This window comes from Rhagoletis pomonella, unplaced genomic scaffold (assembly GCF_013731165.1).
Source record: "Rhagoletis pomonella isolate Grant_MI unplaced genomic scaffold, Rhpom_1.0 Rhpom_scaffold_00008, whole genome shotgun sequence".
NCBI classification, from domain to species: Eukaryota; Metazoa; Arthropoda; class Insecta; order Diptera; family Tephritidae; genus Rhagoletis; species Rhagoletis pomonella.
In genome coordinates, this window is record NW_023458562.1 from 31926431 (window position 1) to 31946422 (window position 19992).

The 19992-nt window shown below is 36.2% G+C and overlaps 1 protein-coding gene and 4 non-coding genes across 5 annotated transcripts; 3 read left to right on the plus strand and 2 right to left on the minus strand.

Annotated features, from left to right (window-relative positions):
* The first annotated feature begins 3597 nt into the window (after nucleotides 1-3597).
* Trnad-guc lies at nucleotides 3598-3669 on the plus strand. Its single transcript has one exon. It is a non-coding gene; the product is annotated as a tRNA-Asp (tRNA).
* Nucleotides 3670-5564: 1895 nt separating this feature from the next.
* On the plus strand, nucleotides 5565-16775 carry LOC118745266 (the record flags this gene model as incomplete). Its single annotated transcript, XM_036478792.1, has 8 exons — nucleotides 5565-5951; nucleotides 12074-12267; nucleotides 12693-12806; nucleotides 14209-14391; nucleotides 14466-14792; nucleotides 14903-15005; nucleotides 15060-15212; nucleotides 15276-16775. Coding segments are annotated over 8 exons (2961 nt in total), but the record flags the coding sequence as incomplete, so codon positions are not given.
* Trnae-cuc lies at nucleotides 6374-6445 on the plus strand. The gene has a single exon. It is a non-coding gene; the product is annotated as a tRNA-Glu (tRNA).
* On the minus strand, nucleotides 7862-7933 carry Trnae-cuc. The gene has a single exon. It is a non-coding gene; the product is annotated as a tRNA-Glu (tRNA).
* On the minus strand, nucleotides 9646-9717 carry Trnad-guc. The gene has a single exon. It is a non-coding gene; the product is annotated as a tRNA-Asp (tRNA).
* Nucleotides 16776-19992: the final 3217 nt, after the last annotated feature.

Below are 19992 nucleotides of genomic sequence, written 5' to 3' on the forward strand. Positions count from 1 at the left end.
TTGCTTCCAACGTTATCAAATGGGACTGCGGTTCATCTTCTATACAACTTTCAGTGATGTTACCTTTCAAAAGAGTGGAAAAGTTTTTCTAACATAAATTAAGCATATTCAGGACATCGGTAGCTAGATCGGCGTGGTTGTTTCTACAGGAGTTCGCTCTGGTCTGGAAACCTTCCGCAAGTCGTTTGACTTTCTGGTAAAATGTTTGGGCATTTTCCTGCCGGCTATCATTTCAAGCTCCTCGCATTCACGTATTTCGATCTCGCATCCTTCTTTTACACGCAAATAGCGCGCAATGAGTCCTCAAGGGTAGCAAAGGCCCATTATAATGGACTACTATCGTTTGGGCATTATTCTGTTGAGGCCCTGAAATTTATGTTCTACAGTATAATCATTTGTATCATTTTTAAGTACGTCATAATATTTTACATTTGTCTGTTAATTTATCTTCAAACTCCAAACCGAAAACAGCCACTCTATGTCAATCTATCTGCCTGTATATATGTAATAATAAAGAAAATAAAATACTTAGGTAGCATGCGCCTTCTAAATTTAGACGCGGTAAACTTGAAAACCGCTGCGCAGGCGCAACGAAAACCACTGTTGAGGAAAATTTTTTGCCTAATTTTTGTTTTATTTCTGCATTCCTTTTTGCTTTTCATTTCTTAATTGCATTAAAAGTTGCCGCTGTCACGCCTGTACTCAACGCAAAGCTTTAGACAGTTCCACGTGGTTTTTGTGCGATTAAATACAACCAGCGTGCGTGCCCGAGCCTATGCTAATTGCATTGATTTAACGTCAAATTAAAGTTGTTGTACAAATTGTTATTATTTGGATAAAAATATTTGACAAACCATTTATTACGGATAATATTAGGCGAAATCACTGCAAGTAGGAAGTTAAAAAGTGGAAGCCCCATCCAAATAAATTTTAGTAGTTCAGGATATGAAATATTCAAAGGCTACTAGTAGGATTTTTTTAATTTTATAATTAAAATGTTAATTTATTGTTGTATTGTAATTGTTACAAAAAAGCTTCTTGTTTTGTGTGACTCCTCATTTATACCTACGGCGAGCAGATTTCTGCATCGAATCCGAACATACAATTTTGTTTTTAGAATAAAAAGGCTTAATACAGTTTTACTTAAAACAAAACAAAGAGAAAAATAATTTAAAAATGTTTATTATATTTGTATGAAAATATAACCTACTATCTAAAAAAAAAAAAAAACATGTAAATCAAAATTTCAAAATTTGTAGGGATTTGAGTAAATGTTTATCACAATTTGAAACATTTTAATCAGATTTTGTAGAATATAAAGTGCAATTTGGAAGAAGTTTGGACTTATCATTGGTTTTTGGGAATTTTTATACCCGAGCGCACTTGTGCACAAGGGTATATTAATTTTGTTCACATAACGGTTGTTTGTAACAGCCAAAACGAATCGAGATAGATATAGACAAATGTATACATAAATGATCAGGATGAAAAAAGAAATCGATTAAGCCATGTCTGTCTGTCCGTCCGTCTGTCCGTCTGTCCGTCTGTCCGTCTGTCCGTCTGTCCGTGTACACGATAACTCGAGCAAAAATTGAGATATCTCAACGAAATTTGGTATGTAGGTTTCCCTTAATCCAAGGTAGGTTGGTATTGAAAATGGGCGAAATCGGACTTTAACCACGCCCACTTCCCATATAACGGTAATTTCCAGAAATACGAAAACTGCGATATTTTAGTAACTACTGAAGATAATTCACTCAAAATTGATATTTACAATAATTTTTAGACGAAAAATAAGAATATTATAAATTTTTGGAAAATGGGCGTAGCCACGCCCACTTATGGTTACATGTGCATATCTTGGTAACCGCTGCCCCAATTTCTTCCAAACTTGGCACAGTTGTTGGCCTTCGCATAACATACCAAATGGCCGAAAATTTTTAAAATCGCTCAATAACCACGCCTATTTCCCATATAACGGTAATTTTCAGAAATATGAAAACTGCAATATTTTAGTAACTACTGGAGATTATTCACTCAAAATTGATATTTATAATAAGTTTTAGACGAAAAATAAGAATATTATAAATTCTTGGAAAATGGGCGTAGCCACGCCCACTTATGGTTACATGTGTATATCTTGGTAACCGCTACACCAATTTCTTCCAAACTTGGCACAGTTGTTGGCCTTGGTACAGCATAAAAAACCGCCGAAACTTTTTAAAATCGGACAATAACCACGCCCACATCCCATATAACGGTAATTTAGAGAAATACAAAATCTTCGATAAATCATTAAATATTGAAGCTCATTTTTTCAAAATTGATGGTTGCAACAATTCTTTACCAAGAAATGCGTTTATGGTAAAATTTTGGAAAATGGGAGTGGCACCGCCCACTTATGATCACATATAAGTATACCGGTAACCGTTCTACCAATTTGTACCAAACTCGGTATGGTTATTGTACTTGCCACGTGTAAGCAAAACGTTGAAAATTATTGAAATCGGACTAATATAACGGCCGATTCTCATATAACGGTAAATTTAAGAATTGCTTGAAACTTCAATATTTCGAAATTGAAGGACGCTAATTTACTCAAAATTGTTACAACTCGGCTTACCATCTAGCGGAAGGTTTCGGAAGGGTGAAAAAACATATATTTAATACTTGCGCCGGGTATTTAATGTTCGGCTCCGCCCGAACTTAGCCTTTCTTACTTGTTTCATTTCATTTTCTTCCATACACAGTATGTTCAAAAATTTTGTAAATCTTAACTACTTGAAATTTTCGCTTTGAATTGAATAAGTTACAAACCTGCATACTCGGAATGTTTCTAAGAAATCTAATTAAAAAGCTCAAAATTTTGATGAAACTTTGTCAAAGTTTGCTAATTTTTGTACAAAGTTTCAAATTCTGACTAACATGGTATTTCTTATATAACGAGCCACACTTTCATAAAAAGGAATAAACAATAAATAATCGAAAGAGAATAGCCAAAGAAAGCTAAAATGTCTCTCCCTAATTATATTTTCGCCACTCTATCTAAAACTTATGTTTTTCATATCCACGATTTTTTGATGGTATTAGTATTATTTTTTAATTTTCGCCACTCTATCTAAAACTTATGTTTTTCATATCCACGATTTTTTGATGGTATTAGTATTATTTTTTAATAATTTCATTAATTATATTATTATTTTGTTAATAAGGATGCTGGCTATGTTTATGGCTCACTTATATGCTATGTCCTTTGTGATAACGAAAGTGCTGCCTCGTTTGTATAGGGAGATTCTTAATAAATGAATAAAGAAAACACTGAAATTCGGGACTTAATCGGTACAAATATGAAAAATCGGGACACTTTTAAAAAATATTCAGCGGTACAATATTCTCAAAAACGGTACTATCCCGTCAAAATCGTACGAATGGTCACCGTATTTATACCTCTTTTCGTTAAAGAGCGTTAACATAAATTTCATCTGTTATCCTTCACATCCTTTACATATGTTATGATTCACATAAGGTCCTACTGTTAACAAAACATAGTTAACTCATTCTGCTTTAGTACTGCTTTAAAAGCGGCGTTCTTAACAGTCCTCGGTAGTATAGTGGTCAGTATCCCCGCCTGTCACGCGGGAGACCGGGGTTCGATTCCCCGCCGGGGAGGTACATATTTTTTTGTAATAAATATATTATTAGTTTTTTTAATTCACTCCTATGCACTTGAATAATGCTTTTTCTTGTTTTCCTGTGTATTTTTTTTTAACTTTTACAGGTCTATTCTGCAACTCATAAGCCGGTAACAAAACATTGTCTCGTAAAATATGCAATGCCAGATTTTCCACAATTCTTCATGAATTGCTGAATATATTAACTGCATTACCAACGTTCCCAGAATCGCGGTGACAAACACTGGTAATATTTTCTGGTTACAAAATCTTCGGAAACGTGCAGAATAGGCCTGTTAATTTCCATTATTTTTCAATTAAAAAAACAGTTCACATTCTCTAAAATATTTATGTAAACGCGAGTTTGAAACTTTGTAGAAAGTTTGAAAAAAATTAAACAAATTACATATCAAAAAAATTTCTCACTTTTTTCTAAAAATCTTTAAGAAAAATCCTAATACTTTTGAAGCCTATTCAAGTTTAGTATACTAAGGGCCATTTTCTCAAGTAACCTCTTACTTTAAAGCTCACTTTTTATTTAAAGGTTGCATTATGTCCAATTAAAGCAATTCTTTTATCAGTTTCATTTAAAACCGATAATAACATGCTTTACTTTAGACACAGCTATAAATTTTAATACAACTTCTAAATGAAGGTGTGTCGAAAAACTTTCCGCTGACGATTAGTGTCACGTCGCACAGTGGTACAGCCCCATACATTTATTGGAAAAAAATAGCAGTCGGCGTAGAACCTAAATTTTTCTTATGGAACATTTATGGGCATAATAAAAAAAAAAACGGAAAAATTGCTGTGATCGATTTACTTTAAAGCATACCTCCCATACAAACCTTACCTCAAAAACGCCTTAAAAAGACCATCATCAGTATATGGGGTTACGTCAAAAGGCGCAAATATGATGAAATTCATGAAAAACACTCAAAAAAATTTTCTCAACTAAACTTCATCCCCCGTTTAAAATTTCACTTATCAAATCTTTCAGACCAAAAAATATTTTAATTTATTTTTTCTATCTACATAAGTAACGCCCGGCATTTCATATTTCACACCCATCGCATAATTTAATTAACTCCACAATTACGCCCAACACATCTGACAAGTGAGTGAAAAATTACAGAGACAAATAACGTATTTTTCTGCTGTCCATTTAGTGTCATTTTTATGGCGATTTTCCTCCACCTAAGCAACAAGCGCTGCGCGTGTGGGCTATCAGCAAAATTAAAAGTAAATAACGAAGAACATAAATTACCTACATTCAAATGCATACTTGTAAATACAAAAAAGTCATGGACTACGCCGTAGTAAAACACGTTTAGCGGCGACTGTAACGTTTAATATAATAACGCTTTAAAATTTCAAAGTTGGCGGCGAAAAGCTGACGACAGCAACAACTCAATCACAATCAGTGGAAAAGAAGACGTGGTACAAAATTTTTGTGTATGTATGTATGTGTGTGCAGGATAACGACGCAGTCGTCAGGGTCGTCAAAGTCTGAAGGCTAGTTAGGAGTGCAAATAGTTGCTGAAAGAAAGAAATTCTTCCAAGCCCACAACATTAATCAACTGCTGGAGTCGGCAAAGTGCATGCGCATACCCATCCCTAGGTATAAATCAAATGTAAAAATGCCTTAAGTGAAAAGCGGCAGTCAAATTAGTTGTCTAATCGGTACTCTCGCTGCGCCTGCGCAGTACTCAATTAAAGCTTCAACTTCATTAGCCGGCTGGCAGTTAAGCAATGCATTGTCGATACTTGCATACTCCAGCCTTCAATGTTACTTGCAATTGATGAAAATTTTTATTTATTTTTTTGCCTTTTTTTAATTTTTTAATATTCACTTCATTAATAATAAATAATCATTTTCTATTTGCTATTTCTCCTTGCAGTGACATCTCCGCCTATTATCAGCACCGCTACGCGCCCACCATTCGGCAGCTTCACCAGCAGCAGCAGCAACAGTTGCCAACACAGCATAAAAATCATCATTCGCATCAACGTCAACAACGCCACATAAACAACTATCCGATGGCGCCAAGTGTTTGTCAAAATTCGCCAAAATTAACTGCAGCCTCTACGCATGTTGCAACGGTGACCACGACCATAGGCGGTGCTGTTGCTGGCGCTGATGGTGCCGGTGTTACCACCATCTCTGCACCATCCATCACACAAAAGAGCAATTGCGGTGGCAGCAGTATTAACGGCTCCATGGCTTCGTATAAGATGTCAAGTTCGGAGAATAGCTGGTCGCAACCTGTTTTCAATAAGGTGCGTAAGCAATTCAAGGATATTTTAAGTTGTATACATAAGTTTCACTTTCCATCAATCCGCGCAGTAAATTAAATGCTATTAATTCAGGTAGTTAAAAGTGCTACTAGTGAATGTTAAGCCATTAACATTAATTTAACTCGCAGCATAAAAATGTGGTGTAAATAGCACTCAACTAACAGCGCATTGTGGTATTTTATTTTAGCAGTAAAGTTAACAGCTGTATCCAAGCCACATTGCATTTGCTGCTTTGCAACGGATTTAACAGTTCCCTTCCCTTTAGTAGTACCAGAGAATGTTAATTTAATTACATTAACATGCTCTGGTAGTACATTGTGCCGTAATGTAAACCAAATATATTGGTCGGCATCTTGCAGTGTAGTGGCTGTTATATTACACTTTTAGCTACCCATTGCCAACAGTCCCGTATTGTCTAGTGGTTAGGATATCCGGCTCTCACCCGGAAGGCCCGGGTTCGATTCCCGGTACGGGAATATGTATTTTTTTATAACCGAGCCGCAACAAATGCTTTTTTTTAATTATATATTTAAAATTGTATGTGTTTAAAAAGATACATTTGTTTGAACTATATGTACAGTGGTCCACAAAATAATAGGAGTGCGTTATTTTGGTCAGTTTTTGCTATTTGTCTTTTGTTTATTTAATGTTTATTATTTTTATACAAAAGTCAAGCTGGGTATACAACAAACAACGAATAAATTCAGATTTCAACCTTTGTACAAAAATTATTAAAATTCTGTAAATTTTCACCAAAATATCAAACTTTTTAATCAGAATCTTCAGAGAAAATTCCGGTATGCAGTTTTAGGTTAGGTTAGGTTGATGTGGCAGTCGGTTCAATTTACCAACTCACTTAGACCTTTTGAAGGTCCATTGTGATACCACTGCAGAACACGGGAACCTCGGTGACTATTCTTCAGAGAACCAATTTGAGGCTCTTATAAAGCGTAGAATCGGTTTTATTCCTACGCGTGATAGTTCCGTAAGAGAGCTGGCACTGTCCCCATATAAAAGAAAATTGTCGAACATACTTTGTATGGAAAAAACGTGAAACACCTTCAACCGAAAAAATTCTCAAAAATCAACGGAATTTTTTAGCAGCTTGAAACTTGCACTTCTTCAGACTAGAATTGAATGGGCTACAAAACTGCATACCAAAATATTTTCTAAAGATTCTGGTTAAATAGTTTGAAATTTTGGTGAAAATTTTGCAGAATTTTTATAATTTTTGTACAAACTTGAAAATGTAAATTTATATGGTGTTTGTTGTATTACCAGCTAGGCTTTTACAAAAAAATACGAAACATTAAATAAACTAAAGACAAATAGCCAAAACAGGTTAAAATATCCCACTCCTATTATTTTGTGGACAACTGTATATGTATATTAATAGCCACATAGAGGATTGCTGTTTCTTTGAAATTCATTATATTAGTATTTCAATACATACGTAATTTGATATGTAAAAAAGTTCTTCTGTGAAAAAATTACATACTTATTTAAAAAGAGGTGTCTCTGTTAGAGCCTTATATTTCCCCAGTTTGCTCCAAATACAATTACTCGCGAGGACCGCTTTCCAATTTAAGGCTGTGTGCTTAATTTAGGTGTTTAAACCATGGAATGTGCTCGTCTCCATCCAGAAAATAAATCATTTGCAATTAATGCAATTGAATGTATATATCAAGCCGTGACCTCCAAAAAGATGTAAGCGACATATTTTCCAAAATTTTCTTTTTGATGCAGAAACAGATGCATTTCGGTTAGGGCGCGATATGTATGTATGTACATACATATACATAGTTTTTTTAACAATGTTGTACAACTAAACAATTTATACAAAGTTTGTAAAAATTTATAGTCTATGGTTAAAATTTTATTAAAATAAAACCTTCCCGTACCGGGAATCGAACCCGGGCCTTCCGGGTGAGAGCCGGATATCCTAACCACTAGACAATACGGGACTATTGAGGTCTATCTGCCAAGCGATGTAGTCATATTTTTGTGCTACTCATTACAGTACAATGGGCCAACTGACCTGCTTTGGTGGGCAAAAATTTAATTTTTTCACATTTTTTCCGAAAAATTATTTACGTCATTTTAATTAGATTAGGTTTTACCAATCAATTTTAATATGTTTTTAATTTTCATTTTAGTGACCTATGCTCTGCCAAGTTCTTTTTGCCAAGGTTTAACGTATTATTTGTATTGTTATTTAATTTTGATTATTTTTTATAAAACTATAGTTAATTATTTAGCAAAACCCATGTAAATCAAGGTTTTCAACTTTGTGCAATATTAAAAAAAAATGTATGCATGCAATCAAAAAAATATATTTTGTATAAAGTTCAAACTAAAAATGGTCGTTATGCAGCCTTGTTGAATTTTTCTAATTTTTGTACCAAATTAAAAAATAAGATTTACATCCATTTTGTTAGACAGTATCATTTTGTCGCGGAGTGTTTCGAAAAATAAGTAATCTTCGTATGATGTATTTTGGAACGAATTTCCGTCATCCCTTGTCAAATTTGGTTTGGAGACAAACCGGTTTCGGCGTTGTGCCATCTTCAGTGTCATTTTTCGTTCTCTGAAAATGGCAAAACGCCGAAACCGGTTTGTCTCCAAACCAAATTTGACAAGGGATGACGGAAATTCATTCCAAAATACATCATACACCCACCCCGTCGGAAACAACAACAACCAAAAAGGAAATAATCTTCGTACTTTAAAAAAGTTTTTTTTTTTAAGGAGATACTGCGAAACGGAGTTTTTTCGGAGCAATATTAATTTTTTTGTCCGAAAAAGCTACGAGCGTTAGTCATCTTGGAACCGTCATTTTACTTTTTTAAATTCCAATATCATATTCGAAATCAGCGATATTGAAAACCCCAATATGTAAACTTTTACGAAAGTCCAAACTTTTTAAAATTTCAGCCCATCAGATTTTTTTTTATTTTCGATATCAAATTCGGCATCAGCGGATTTGAATTTTTTTCGTTTTTAGTGTTTTTAGACTTTTGCCGCGAAAGCAAGGCTCTGGGCCCAGTGTGCGCAGGAAATAATTATAAAGTAATAAAATGTATTATGAACTACAGCGAATACATGGTAACACGAACTTGTTTTTGAACAGCAGGTTCACAAAATCCCAATGCCTATTTTTACGAAGACGAAAATACATTTCAAATTCGATAAAGAAAAAGAGCGAGGAGGCATCCAAATTATGGAATAGTTTCCATATTTAGAATTCAATGAAATAAAACTTTCAGTCAGAAAATAAAACTTTAACATATTCAAAAGTGATTTGTAGTGTGCCTAATAAAAGTGTGTCCGGAACAACTTCAAGCGTATTTGCCAAATTCGATCCAAAAAAAGCACATTTAATAGATTTATAATATTTATCGTATCCAATATTTCCAGTAAGATGTAAGAAAATTGGATATATAGCGAATTTGCCCAAATTGTGAAGACGAAAATTCTCGCTGACTACCGAGAAAGTTAGTTAGTATGCATGTATGTATGTACATACATACGTATTTATATTGAAGTAGTAATTATTCCAAATCTTGTGTATTTATAAATCAGTTTAATAGCAATAATTTGTGAATAACAGCTGTAATGTGTAAATAAATGAATAAAATAAAAATTGTATCAAGAAAAAAAAAAAAAAAATCCCCGTCTCCCCGACGGGGAATTGAACCCCGGTCTCCCGCGTGACAGGCGGGGATACTAACCACTATACTATCGAGGACGTTGGTTGCCGTCTGCCAAAAGCCTGTTTTCACCTCCATTTAGTTTCGTGCATTATTTAATATAATCTCACCATTTCATTATATGTACCACGAAACGACTCTTTCAACTTACCTCCGCTCAACTTACCACACCTTTAACAGTTCACCACTGGGACATACATATGTTGTAAAGTTAACATTACAGAATTTACTGAGGACTGTTCATGCGAGCGGCCAAATTGTTTGTACATATATAGCTGTGTTTTCGTATTCTCCAGCAAAAAATATCCAGTAACTTGCCAGTAACCAAATTTCGGAGAGTAAGTCAATATTTACTCCCAATGAGTGAAATATGCAAGAAAGTACGAAAACGCAAAACTGGCAAGAAGTTGCTAGTTTTATGAACAGCTGATTTATTTGTTATTTTCCTAGGCAATTTTCTTAGAAAACTAGTATTTTCCATCTTATTATATATTTAAATGGGTTTATTTTGTCAATTGCAACTATAAAGGCACCACAAACAATTATTTTGTTAATGTGAATTACATTAAGCATCATGCCATCGGCTGTTTTTCTTACTAGCAAGTAGTTGCTAGTAAAAATTTATCCAGTAAAAATCCAGTAAAACTTGCAAGTTCAGCTGTCATTTTTGCTCTCTCAATTTCCCCTCTTTTGCTAGTTTCTTGCAAGTTTTTGCGTACGAAAACGACATCCAGTAAAAAACCAGTAAAATTAGTACTGGATTTACTGGATAGTGCGTGCGCGAACAGGGCTTATGTCTCAGAAAACTTATGTCGAATGTTACAAAACACGGTTTTGAGAAAATTGACTTTGAAGTTTAAGGCCGAATTAATCCGAAACTGTACGGTCGAATTTTGTAATTCTTGAAGGAGACGTTGTTGGTGTTATTAGTTTTGATTTTCCATATTTTACATTTAATATCTCTTAACGTTAATGAGAAAATTGACTTTTCATTCCGTATACATTTGTCGTAAGTAGCGTTTACCCACCACTTTGTTTTGTCCATAGAACATACGACAATACTAAAGTATATATTTCAACGACGATGCTATAATTTGATGAAAAACCCAGACATATTTAATAAACAATGATTACTCATTAGAAAAAACATAACAAAAACATATTCATGTATTTAATCAAAAAAATCTGTACATCTCTTATGCTGTAAATATGTGACGAACATCCGTTTTCTTTATATAAAAACAAAAAACAATACTTAAATTCAGTCTTTTGTACACTTTTATTATTTTTTTCATTTTATTGGAGACTCCGTGGAAGCTAAAATTTAAAAATTTAAAATTTTAAAATTAGTTAGTTTAATTTCCAATTTTAATTGTGTCGTTATAGTAGAGCACCATCGAATTGTCGTAAGTTCAAAGTTTTGCGATACATACGACAAATGTTTTACGATTAGAAAAATATTACATTTGTATGGGAATTTGTCGTATGTGTCACATAAAAACAAAAACAAAAAATTTAAGCGCTCAAAGTTTCCCATGTCTTTTATTCGGGGAAAAACAATTTTTCGTAGAAATGGTATAGACTCCTTAAAAAGCTATATTTTTGAATCGGCAAACTCTGTTTATTTAACCATTTTTTCATATAGGTCAACCAAAACTCCCAAAATATACAATGGAGACCCATAAGAAATAATCCTAGGCATTGAAATTCCGACTTTGCTTTTCTCACATGTATTTGCTCTTTTTTTGTATAACATATGTTATATTATGTATAATATATATTACTAAAGAGAAGCTCGCCCAAACACTAACATATGTGTAAGCGCCAATCTATTATTATTATTATTACTATTTATACATTTTTTTTTTATAAATTTTTATTATTATTTTTATTTTTTTTTGATTTTTATATGCATTTTAATATCAACTGTTTAGAGGTAGAAAACTATCGATAGTATTGACCATCGATATTTTCCGATAATATTGATGAAGATTATCGATACTATCGATCATATTTAATTTAGAAGAAAAAAATTATTTTAAAAGATATAGTTTTATTAATTTGATTTTACTATAACCTGTATTTATACTTTTATGTACTTGCATTCAAAAATTTTTGTGATTTTCAAATCGTAATTTAAGAGTTACTCATCGTTTCATTCATTATTTATTTATAATGCGTCTTCGCGAGAGGCAATTTACATATTGATCATACATTGCGATCCATAGTGCTATTAGCTTTAAACTTCGCTAATATTTTTGGAAAGCACAAATCATCGATATATATAGTATCATTGATATTTTCCCACTTCTTTTGCTATTTTTATGTTTACATTTTTGTGTTATATTCCAAGGACTATTTTGATTAATTCTTTAAATGATTTTTTCTTTTCAGGAAAATCAGCGCCCACCTGTCTACAATGCTGAAGACTACGTACAGTCATTGAAAAAATTCGGTAAACGTCAGAGTGGCCAAAATGTGCGCTCTATATATGAAAATAATAATGAAACAACAACAACAAATGGCAGCCATAAGGACGAAAACAATCACAAATCCTCGACATTACCGCACAAGCATGCGGAATACAAGTAAATACATACATACATAAAAACATAGCAGAAAAATTATAGTAAATACAAAAAAAAAATTTGAAAGAAAGAAGTTTTTTCTCGTCACTATTTTTAAGATTCAACATTTTTGTTTTTTATTTTTATTTCAAGATTAAAAAATTTTAATTTCAGTGCAAAAGTTTTATTTAAATTTTGCATTAGGAAATTAGAGCATAAATTAATGCTAATGATACCCGGTTGCACGATTAAATTCGGTCATTTTCAGACTGTCCGGGTATCCGGCCATTCTCAGTCTATCTGGGTAGTAAAATTCCCGGGTACTTGGGAAATGAAGTACCGGGCTTTGCCGTTAAATAAAGTACCCGGACCAAGTCATCAGCGCTAATAAAAATATAAACTAATCAATTTTCAAATTTTAAAATTCAAATTTTTTAATTTTTTAGGAGTCCCATACCGCCGGCGCCAGAAAGTGACGGCGAGATGTCCTTACGTCAATTCGCTTCAGTAACCGACTTGCTAACGAAGTTGCGTGCGGATCTGCGAGTCTCATTTCCAAGGTAAGTATAAACAAAAGCTTAACATAAATATGATTAATTTCTTAAAGAATTTTTGAGAAAATATTAAAGCTGATAAAATGTTATAAAATAAAGTAAACTTAATTAAAATTTGTTTCAAAAATGCCCTACATTAGCTGCCGATTCAAAAACGCATTATCTCAACATATTTTAAGCTGAGATAGGCCGTTTTTGAAACAAATTCTGAGATAAGGCGTTTTTCAATCATGTTCTGAAATAGGGCGTTCTTGAAAAGTTTTCTGACTGGCTGTCCAGATATAGGTTGATCTTCCACTCAGCCGTCAATATGTGCTCATCCTTTGGCCACATTGAGCCTTAACACTTCCCACATTGTCCTGAAACAGCCCCACACACAAGCAGCATTTGCAATGGCGTCTTTTTAGCTAAGTCGCAAAATCAACCGAGATAATTTTACCGGATCCCTTACTGGTGTAGATGGGCTCTTCGCCTGCAGCGACCTTTAAGAGGTCTGAGATAATTCTCAATTTTTCTTTTAGGTGGTGAATTAGTCTGTTCCTTTTCAGGTTTCACACCTCTGTAAGTTTTTGACTTGGTGCTTCGCCAGTGTTTTCCTGTAATTTCTATTGTCGCTTTACTGACCTCTTACCCGATCATGCTTGGGACTACTACAAGGAATGGCTAAGCCGTCCGCTACCTCGTTTCCCTTGTGGACTGCATACTACCCAAGTTAACTGCATAAATGTCATTGTGTTAAGCAACGGCGTTAAGTTTCTCCACGCACCCAAGGACTAGAGGTGATTTAACCTTAAAGGATGGCGCAGACCTCCGTTTGGAAAACCTTCAGGAATCTCAACATATATACAGATAGTCTCATCCTGGGACCATAGCTGCCGTTACCACTGCCCTCTGGGGTTTTGGATATATCTCTCCATAATGGAGTTACTAAATAAACATTGCTTTGCTGCGGGACTCTATTTTAAACTTTTTCTCGAAAACAAATACCTTGCTCATACTATCTTTTGGGCAATAAAACCTACTTTGTGCTGGGATACTACTTTTTCCATGATCCTAGATAATAACACTTTTCCCTTTTCATCGCCTTCTCTTCCGAAACTTAAGAGAGTACACTTGGCTGCCTGCTCTATGGTAATATGTAGTGGCTCGAGGTCGAGAATTAACTCCAGTACACATACACAAGCTATATATTTAAGCTTTGTGAGAGATTGTCTCATTGTGGCTAAAGTAGTTCTCCAAACCCAACCCCCTTTCTTAGGTCTAACTGAGCTGTGGTTGCTTCTTAACTTTTTTTCTTATCTTTACAAATTTTATAACTTACTTGACCTACATAAATTTACAATAATTAATAAATAACATTTTATACTCCTCGTTACTGAATTTTTCCTATATTTTCCCTTCACTCCAGTTTCGTTCAAGAGTTCGTCGCCACCCCCTCGGACGGCATAAGCCTGCTACTTGAAGTGCTGCGCGCCATTCAGCTATCTCAAAGTAGCAATACTCCGCTGGCGCCGAACCAAATGACCGCCTCAATGCCTCGAAATCCGCAATCCTATCAACGGCGCGCATTGCTTGATGAATTGGCTTGCCTGTAAGTGAATACTTAGTTTACTTTTTACATTTAATCTTAATTTTATTAACCGTTTTCATTTTCTACACTACCAGTCAATGCCTCAGCATTTGCTGTTCACGCTCGCTGGACGCTACCGCCCGCTTGGGTACAACGCCGGTAGGCTTAATGCCGCTGGCCTCCTCGGCGACAGGCCAGGGTATACGCGCACGCATTCTGGCCATGCAACTAATGGCTGCCGCTTGTGATAAAACGGCGCTGGGGCATGGCTCACAAAAATCAGTCACAGCCGGGCATACAGCCGTTTCGGAAGCAATGTCGACGCTACGATTGCGCTGCAGTGAGCCAGTACGTTTTCGACTGTTGGTGGGCATGCTGAATAGTGGTGGTGGTTCGGGAGAATTGCAGGCAGTGGGAGTCAAGTGAGTGTTGACAGGAAGTGAATTGGAGCCAATAAGCGTCGCCCCCTTTCATTTGTTGTTTTTTCTTGCTGTTGCTTTTTCGTGTTATGTGCCTGAATTTTCTTCCACAGATTCATAAATTCCTTCTTGGAGAGCTCTGAAAATCTACAACAGCGTCTATACCTGCAAGCGGAACTATTTCAGGCCGGTTTTGAGCCTGGTTCCTTAGCTAAGGTGAGTGGTGGGATAATCTATTTCAAATATTTGTATTAAAATATGTGCCAACAGACGATTTCTCCGGCTTCACCTTGGCATGAAAATTTACGCAATGAAATGAAACGCTTTCACGAGCTCTATGTGGATGTGGATAAAATGATTACGCAGGCGCGAGAAGCCGATCGCGTACGCAGTCAGATGGTCATTTTGGAACGCCGAGTGCAGGTGAGACCCTACAAATTATCACCATTTTTCTCATTCCTCTCTATATTTTCAAACTCCTTACAGATCCTTCACGAAGAGAAAGCCGTACTCACATCCATGGAACGGCGTCTGCAGGAGCGTTGCGCCGAGTTGCAGCGCGAAATCTTCCGTCTGCAAGGCGCACAGAATGAGAACACCTTTAAGTCTTTGGACAAACAACCCGTTGCACTGCCTCGTCATGTGCCACCTGGCAAGAATGAGAGTGAGCATGAGGATGAGGGTATCAGCAGCTCGGAAACGGGTCCCTCACTAAGTCCCGTACCCATTTTGGTGTTGCCACAGAAGTCAAGCGCCGCCGGTAAGCAACACCACAAAAACAAATCCAAATCACCGGAAAATTCAACCGGCGATAGTGGTGCTGCCACCGGTACTGCCACCACCATTGAGGATGCCATGCAAGAGCTGGATCATGTAGTGAGCGAGGCAGAGAAACAAATATCTACACAACAGCGACAACAACACCAACTCAGGCAACAGCTGACCCAGACCGTGACCGCCAAGGAAAAGGATATTGTACCGGTTAATATAGTGCCACAGCCGCCACGTAAATCGCGTTCGCTTGCACATCTCGTCTCGCAAGCAGATGGCTCCGAGTTGGACGGCTCCGAGTATGGCATGTTAATGCTACAAAATCATGGCGACGCTATTGCTGTGGAACGCGTCACAGCAATGCAAACTTTTTTCGACGAGGCTGACTATGAGCCACACACCGACATGGACAAGCCATACAGCATCGAATCGCCGGATATACCGGAAGCGAACACCACTGCCACCGCGTACAATGCCAGCACGACGCGCGAACTGCTGGATGTTATAATGAATGCGCGCCACAGTGACGATGATCCGACAATGAAAGCGTTTCGCGAGGCAAGCAACAACCAGCATCAAAAACCACCGCATCCGCATCCACATCAGCATCCACACCAACATCAGCACTCGCATCAGCACCACAATAACCAGCACGCTGGCAATGGTGGAAATGCCAACAACTGCGTTAGCAAGCGTCAGAGCATGTCAGCGGCCGCGCCACCACCACCGCCACCCCTGGCAGCTAAGAAACCGCAAGCGCCAGCGCAACACTTCAATGGCGTCTTCTTTATGACTGGCATGAATACGCCGCAAAAGTACCCTAAACCCGATGTGACGGCCGCATTGCAAGCGCGTCGTGTCACCAAAAATGTGGAGCGTTTGGAAGCGGCTTTTGCTTCATGCAGTCACGAGTCGCTGCTAGAAGGCGGCACGCCACCAACGGTAGCGGTGCATCACGTGGTGCGCGAGAAATCGCGTAGCAATCAGCAGATATATTTTGGCAGCAATCCGGCGATGCGTTTAAGCAGCAGCAACAGCGGCGGCGGTGGCGGCATCACTGGGAGTGGCGTCAACAATGTGACAGTGTTGGTGCAGCAAAGCGCATCGACACAGGGGGCGCAGCCGACGATTTGTAACGGTGCGGCGTTGGCGACGCGCACGCGCTCTTGCGCGCATGGTTCAAAGGTGACCGATACGCCATCGGGATTGTACTGAGCGAAGGGCGATGAGGTGAAGTAGTATTTTGAAAAATTGTAGGCATTTATTTTGTGTTTAGCTAGATGGAGTAGTCGTTGCTGTTGTAGCATATGTATTTTTTAGTTCGTTGTACGAATAGTAAAAGATTTTAGTGTAGAGTGATTGATAACATGTTAGTCTTTAAAACAATTTATGCTATAGTAATTAAACTTGTTCAAAAATATTTTTTTAAGCATGAAAATAATTACAAAAAACAAATAAAAGTATGTTTGGAAGAAATATTGTCTAAGTGAAAATAAATATATATTTAGTCCGACTTTTATAGCTTAAACGCCAATTCATCAAACTTTAAGCAGTTTTTAAATATTTTATAAAACAATATTTCCTTAGATGACTTTATTAAAAAGTGCTAGAATCGAAAGAAAGTTAGCACAAAGAGCAAAAAGTGTCTCTGGGCTTGGACTTAGGCTTGATTTCTACAAGCAACTTAAAAAATATTAAGCAATTTTAAAATAATTAGGAAATTATAAAATTTATGTTTATAAATACGAAAACAGATTTCACCGTGCGATAGTCGATTTTACACAAATTTTTACTCTCTGACGTCAGGACTTTTTTAAGGGACTGCGAAGAAAAAATCAAAATATTATTCAAAACGTTCAGTGCAATGTAGAATAGAAATATACATATGTATCAAATTCCAAAAAAAAATCTATAGATATAAAAAAACATATTTTTTTGTCTATAAGGACGCATATATGTACATATGTATATTGAAAATGTCTTTTAAAAAATGTATCCTTGGATATCCTTGAAAATTTGCCGTTATTATTTTTGAAAAAATTGTATTTCCGCGAATTTCATCCTTATTTTATTAGCTTAAAAAAATTTAATTAATCAAAAGGCCATTTTCAAAACCTATTCGCCCTTGCAAACCAAAAAAAACTTTACTTTTTTACCTTCTTCAGAATTTGCTTTTTCCCTTGAAATTTCAAAGCTATTTAAAAAAAAAATTGCACATAATTTCGTGAGTATATTGATTGATTCCTGTGTTTTAATATTTTTTGTTTTAGTCGCACGGTGTTTTAGTCTATGCGCCCACTATAAAACTCGAAACTCCAAAGTATTATTCATAAAAATTTCAGTTTACGGTTCTCAAATTTTGACGCATTTCCAGTTTTCTGTTCATAAAATTAAGTACTTGTAGAAATTCTATAGTTCGTAGAGTTTTTAGTAAGTACAATGACTTTCAACACAGTAGGTAAAATTGAAATATGTATGTATGTGAATGTAATTTAATACTCGACGACTTTTTTTGTTTTATTTCCATAAATACTAACTTATGTTATAATTGTCTACTATATAGTATAAATAGATATATTTATGTACATACGAGTTCATTAAGTTTGTTACAAATACATTTATGCTTAAAATAATAAACGGTCATTACTAAAAAAATCAAGAATTCGTAATAATATTTTGAGACTAAATAGCTAACTTTGTCCTTCGCGTATATGTGTTGTCAGTAGTTGATTAGTTACTAAAAAATTTGTAATTTTATAATTTTTTAATTAAAATTCAGTATAAAGTATTAAATACTTATGTAGGTTAGGTTAGTTAAAACGGCTGCCAGTGAGGCCACCAGCTCACCTTGGCCCTTAATTGTGGGTTCACTGTGTTACCACGCGTGTCGTGAGAACCCTAGGAGAACCTAGAGAACCATCATGTGCAGTTTGCGAAACCTACAAGCTGCCGTATTTCTACAATGGCTCGTTCGGTTAAACCCTCGAAAAATTCTTAGCCCATAAACTTACGTGGTGTACGGTGTATTCGCATAACAAGTGCCGCAGCTCATTTCTGCAGCTTCTGCAGAATTCGTGTGGGGGAATCTGTCCGCGTCCCTCCCGTTGGTAACATGGCCGTTCAGCAGTCCCATGCCTGTGGAAAAGTCTCGTCTGCCCGCCATGAGCAGACCTTTCGACGGTTTCTCGTTCCATTTCGGCCACATACGATTCGTTTTGCTGCAAGTGGTGAGACTAGCAGGATATTGTTGAAGGCACCCTCGATATCTAGGAACGCTATCAATGCGGCCATATATGTACATACCTTGATCGCTAACGATTTTTCAAAATGCGCGACATGATTTCGTGCAGCGCAGTTTCAGTGGACTTCCCTTTCATATAGACATGTTGAGATGGCATAATTTTGTTTGAAACCGATTCCCTGAAAAGGATTCTATCAGCCGCTCCATAATCTTGAGCTGGAATGATGATAGACTTGGGCTTAGTACGGGTAGTTCTTCCCGGTATGGGGATGAAACAAGCCCTTGAACTTTGCCAGATCTCCCAAATCTAATTGATAATAAGAGCTCCCTTTAAAATAGTATACAATCAATTTCAGATTAGCTCCAATGATTGCTGTAGCTGAATCGGTGAAAAGCCATCTGGACCCGCCGTCTTGTAAAGCTTAAAGAATCCTATTGCCTAAATTAATTTTTATTTGGTTAGAACATCTGCCGTAATTGACCGACCTCTAACTATAAGTGGCCTACTCAGTGCCTGATCCTGTCGGCTCTTAGCAAGCATCCCGTGGCGACTCGAGGTTGTTGTCGAGTGAAAAACTTCTATTGAGGTCGCGGAGAGATATAATCAGGTAAACAGCCACGATGACGAGACATTGACCCTTTGGCGTACATGCTGCCAAATCCGACTTTCCGTACAACCGTAAGAAACATTATCTTTGTGAGTGCGCAACATACGTGGGTTCTCCATCCAAAATCTTGTACAAGATTTCCAAATGCACCTTTACTAACATAAACAGCCCTACTGCGAGTGTCGACGGTTAGTAGGTAATCGACTATTACTCGTTTATTGCTTTTCCATAGTATTGTGAATGTCGATTTATCGTTCAATAAGCGACTGTTTTATTTTTCACTATTTTCCTTAGAATTGTCATTCTTTAAAATGAGATTAGTTAAAACGTTTTTCCGATGCCTACAAGTAAAGCTATTAGTTCGGTTCCTCAAGAAAACTAATGCTTGAAGTTGCTAGATTTTTGGCAAGTTTTTTAGTGGAAGGTATTGCTAATTTTATTCATACATGAAAATAATTGTCGCACATACTGTGTATGGAAGAACCTGCCTGAAAAAATGCCAAAACTTGCACTTTGTTGTACTAAAATTGAATGAGCTATAAAACTGAATACTTAAAAATTGTATGAAAATTAATTGAATTTT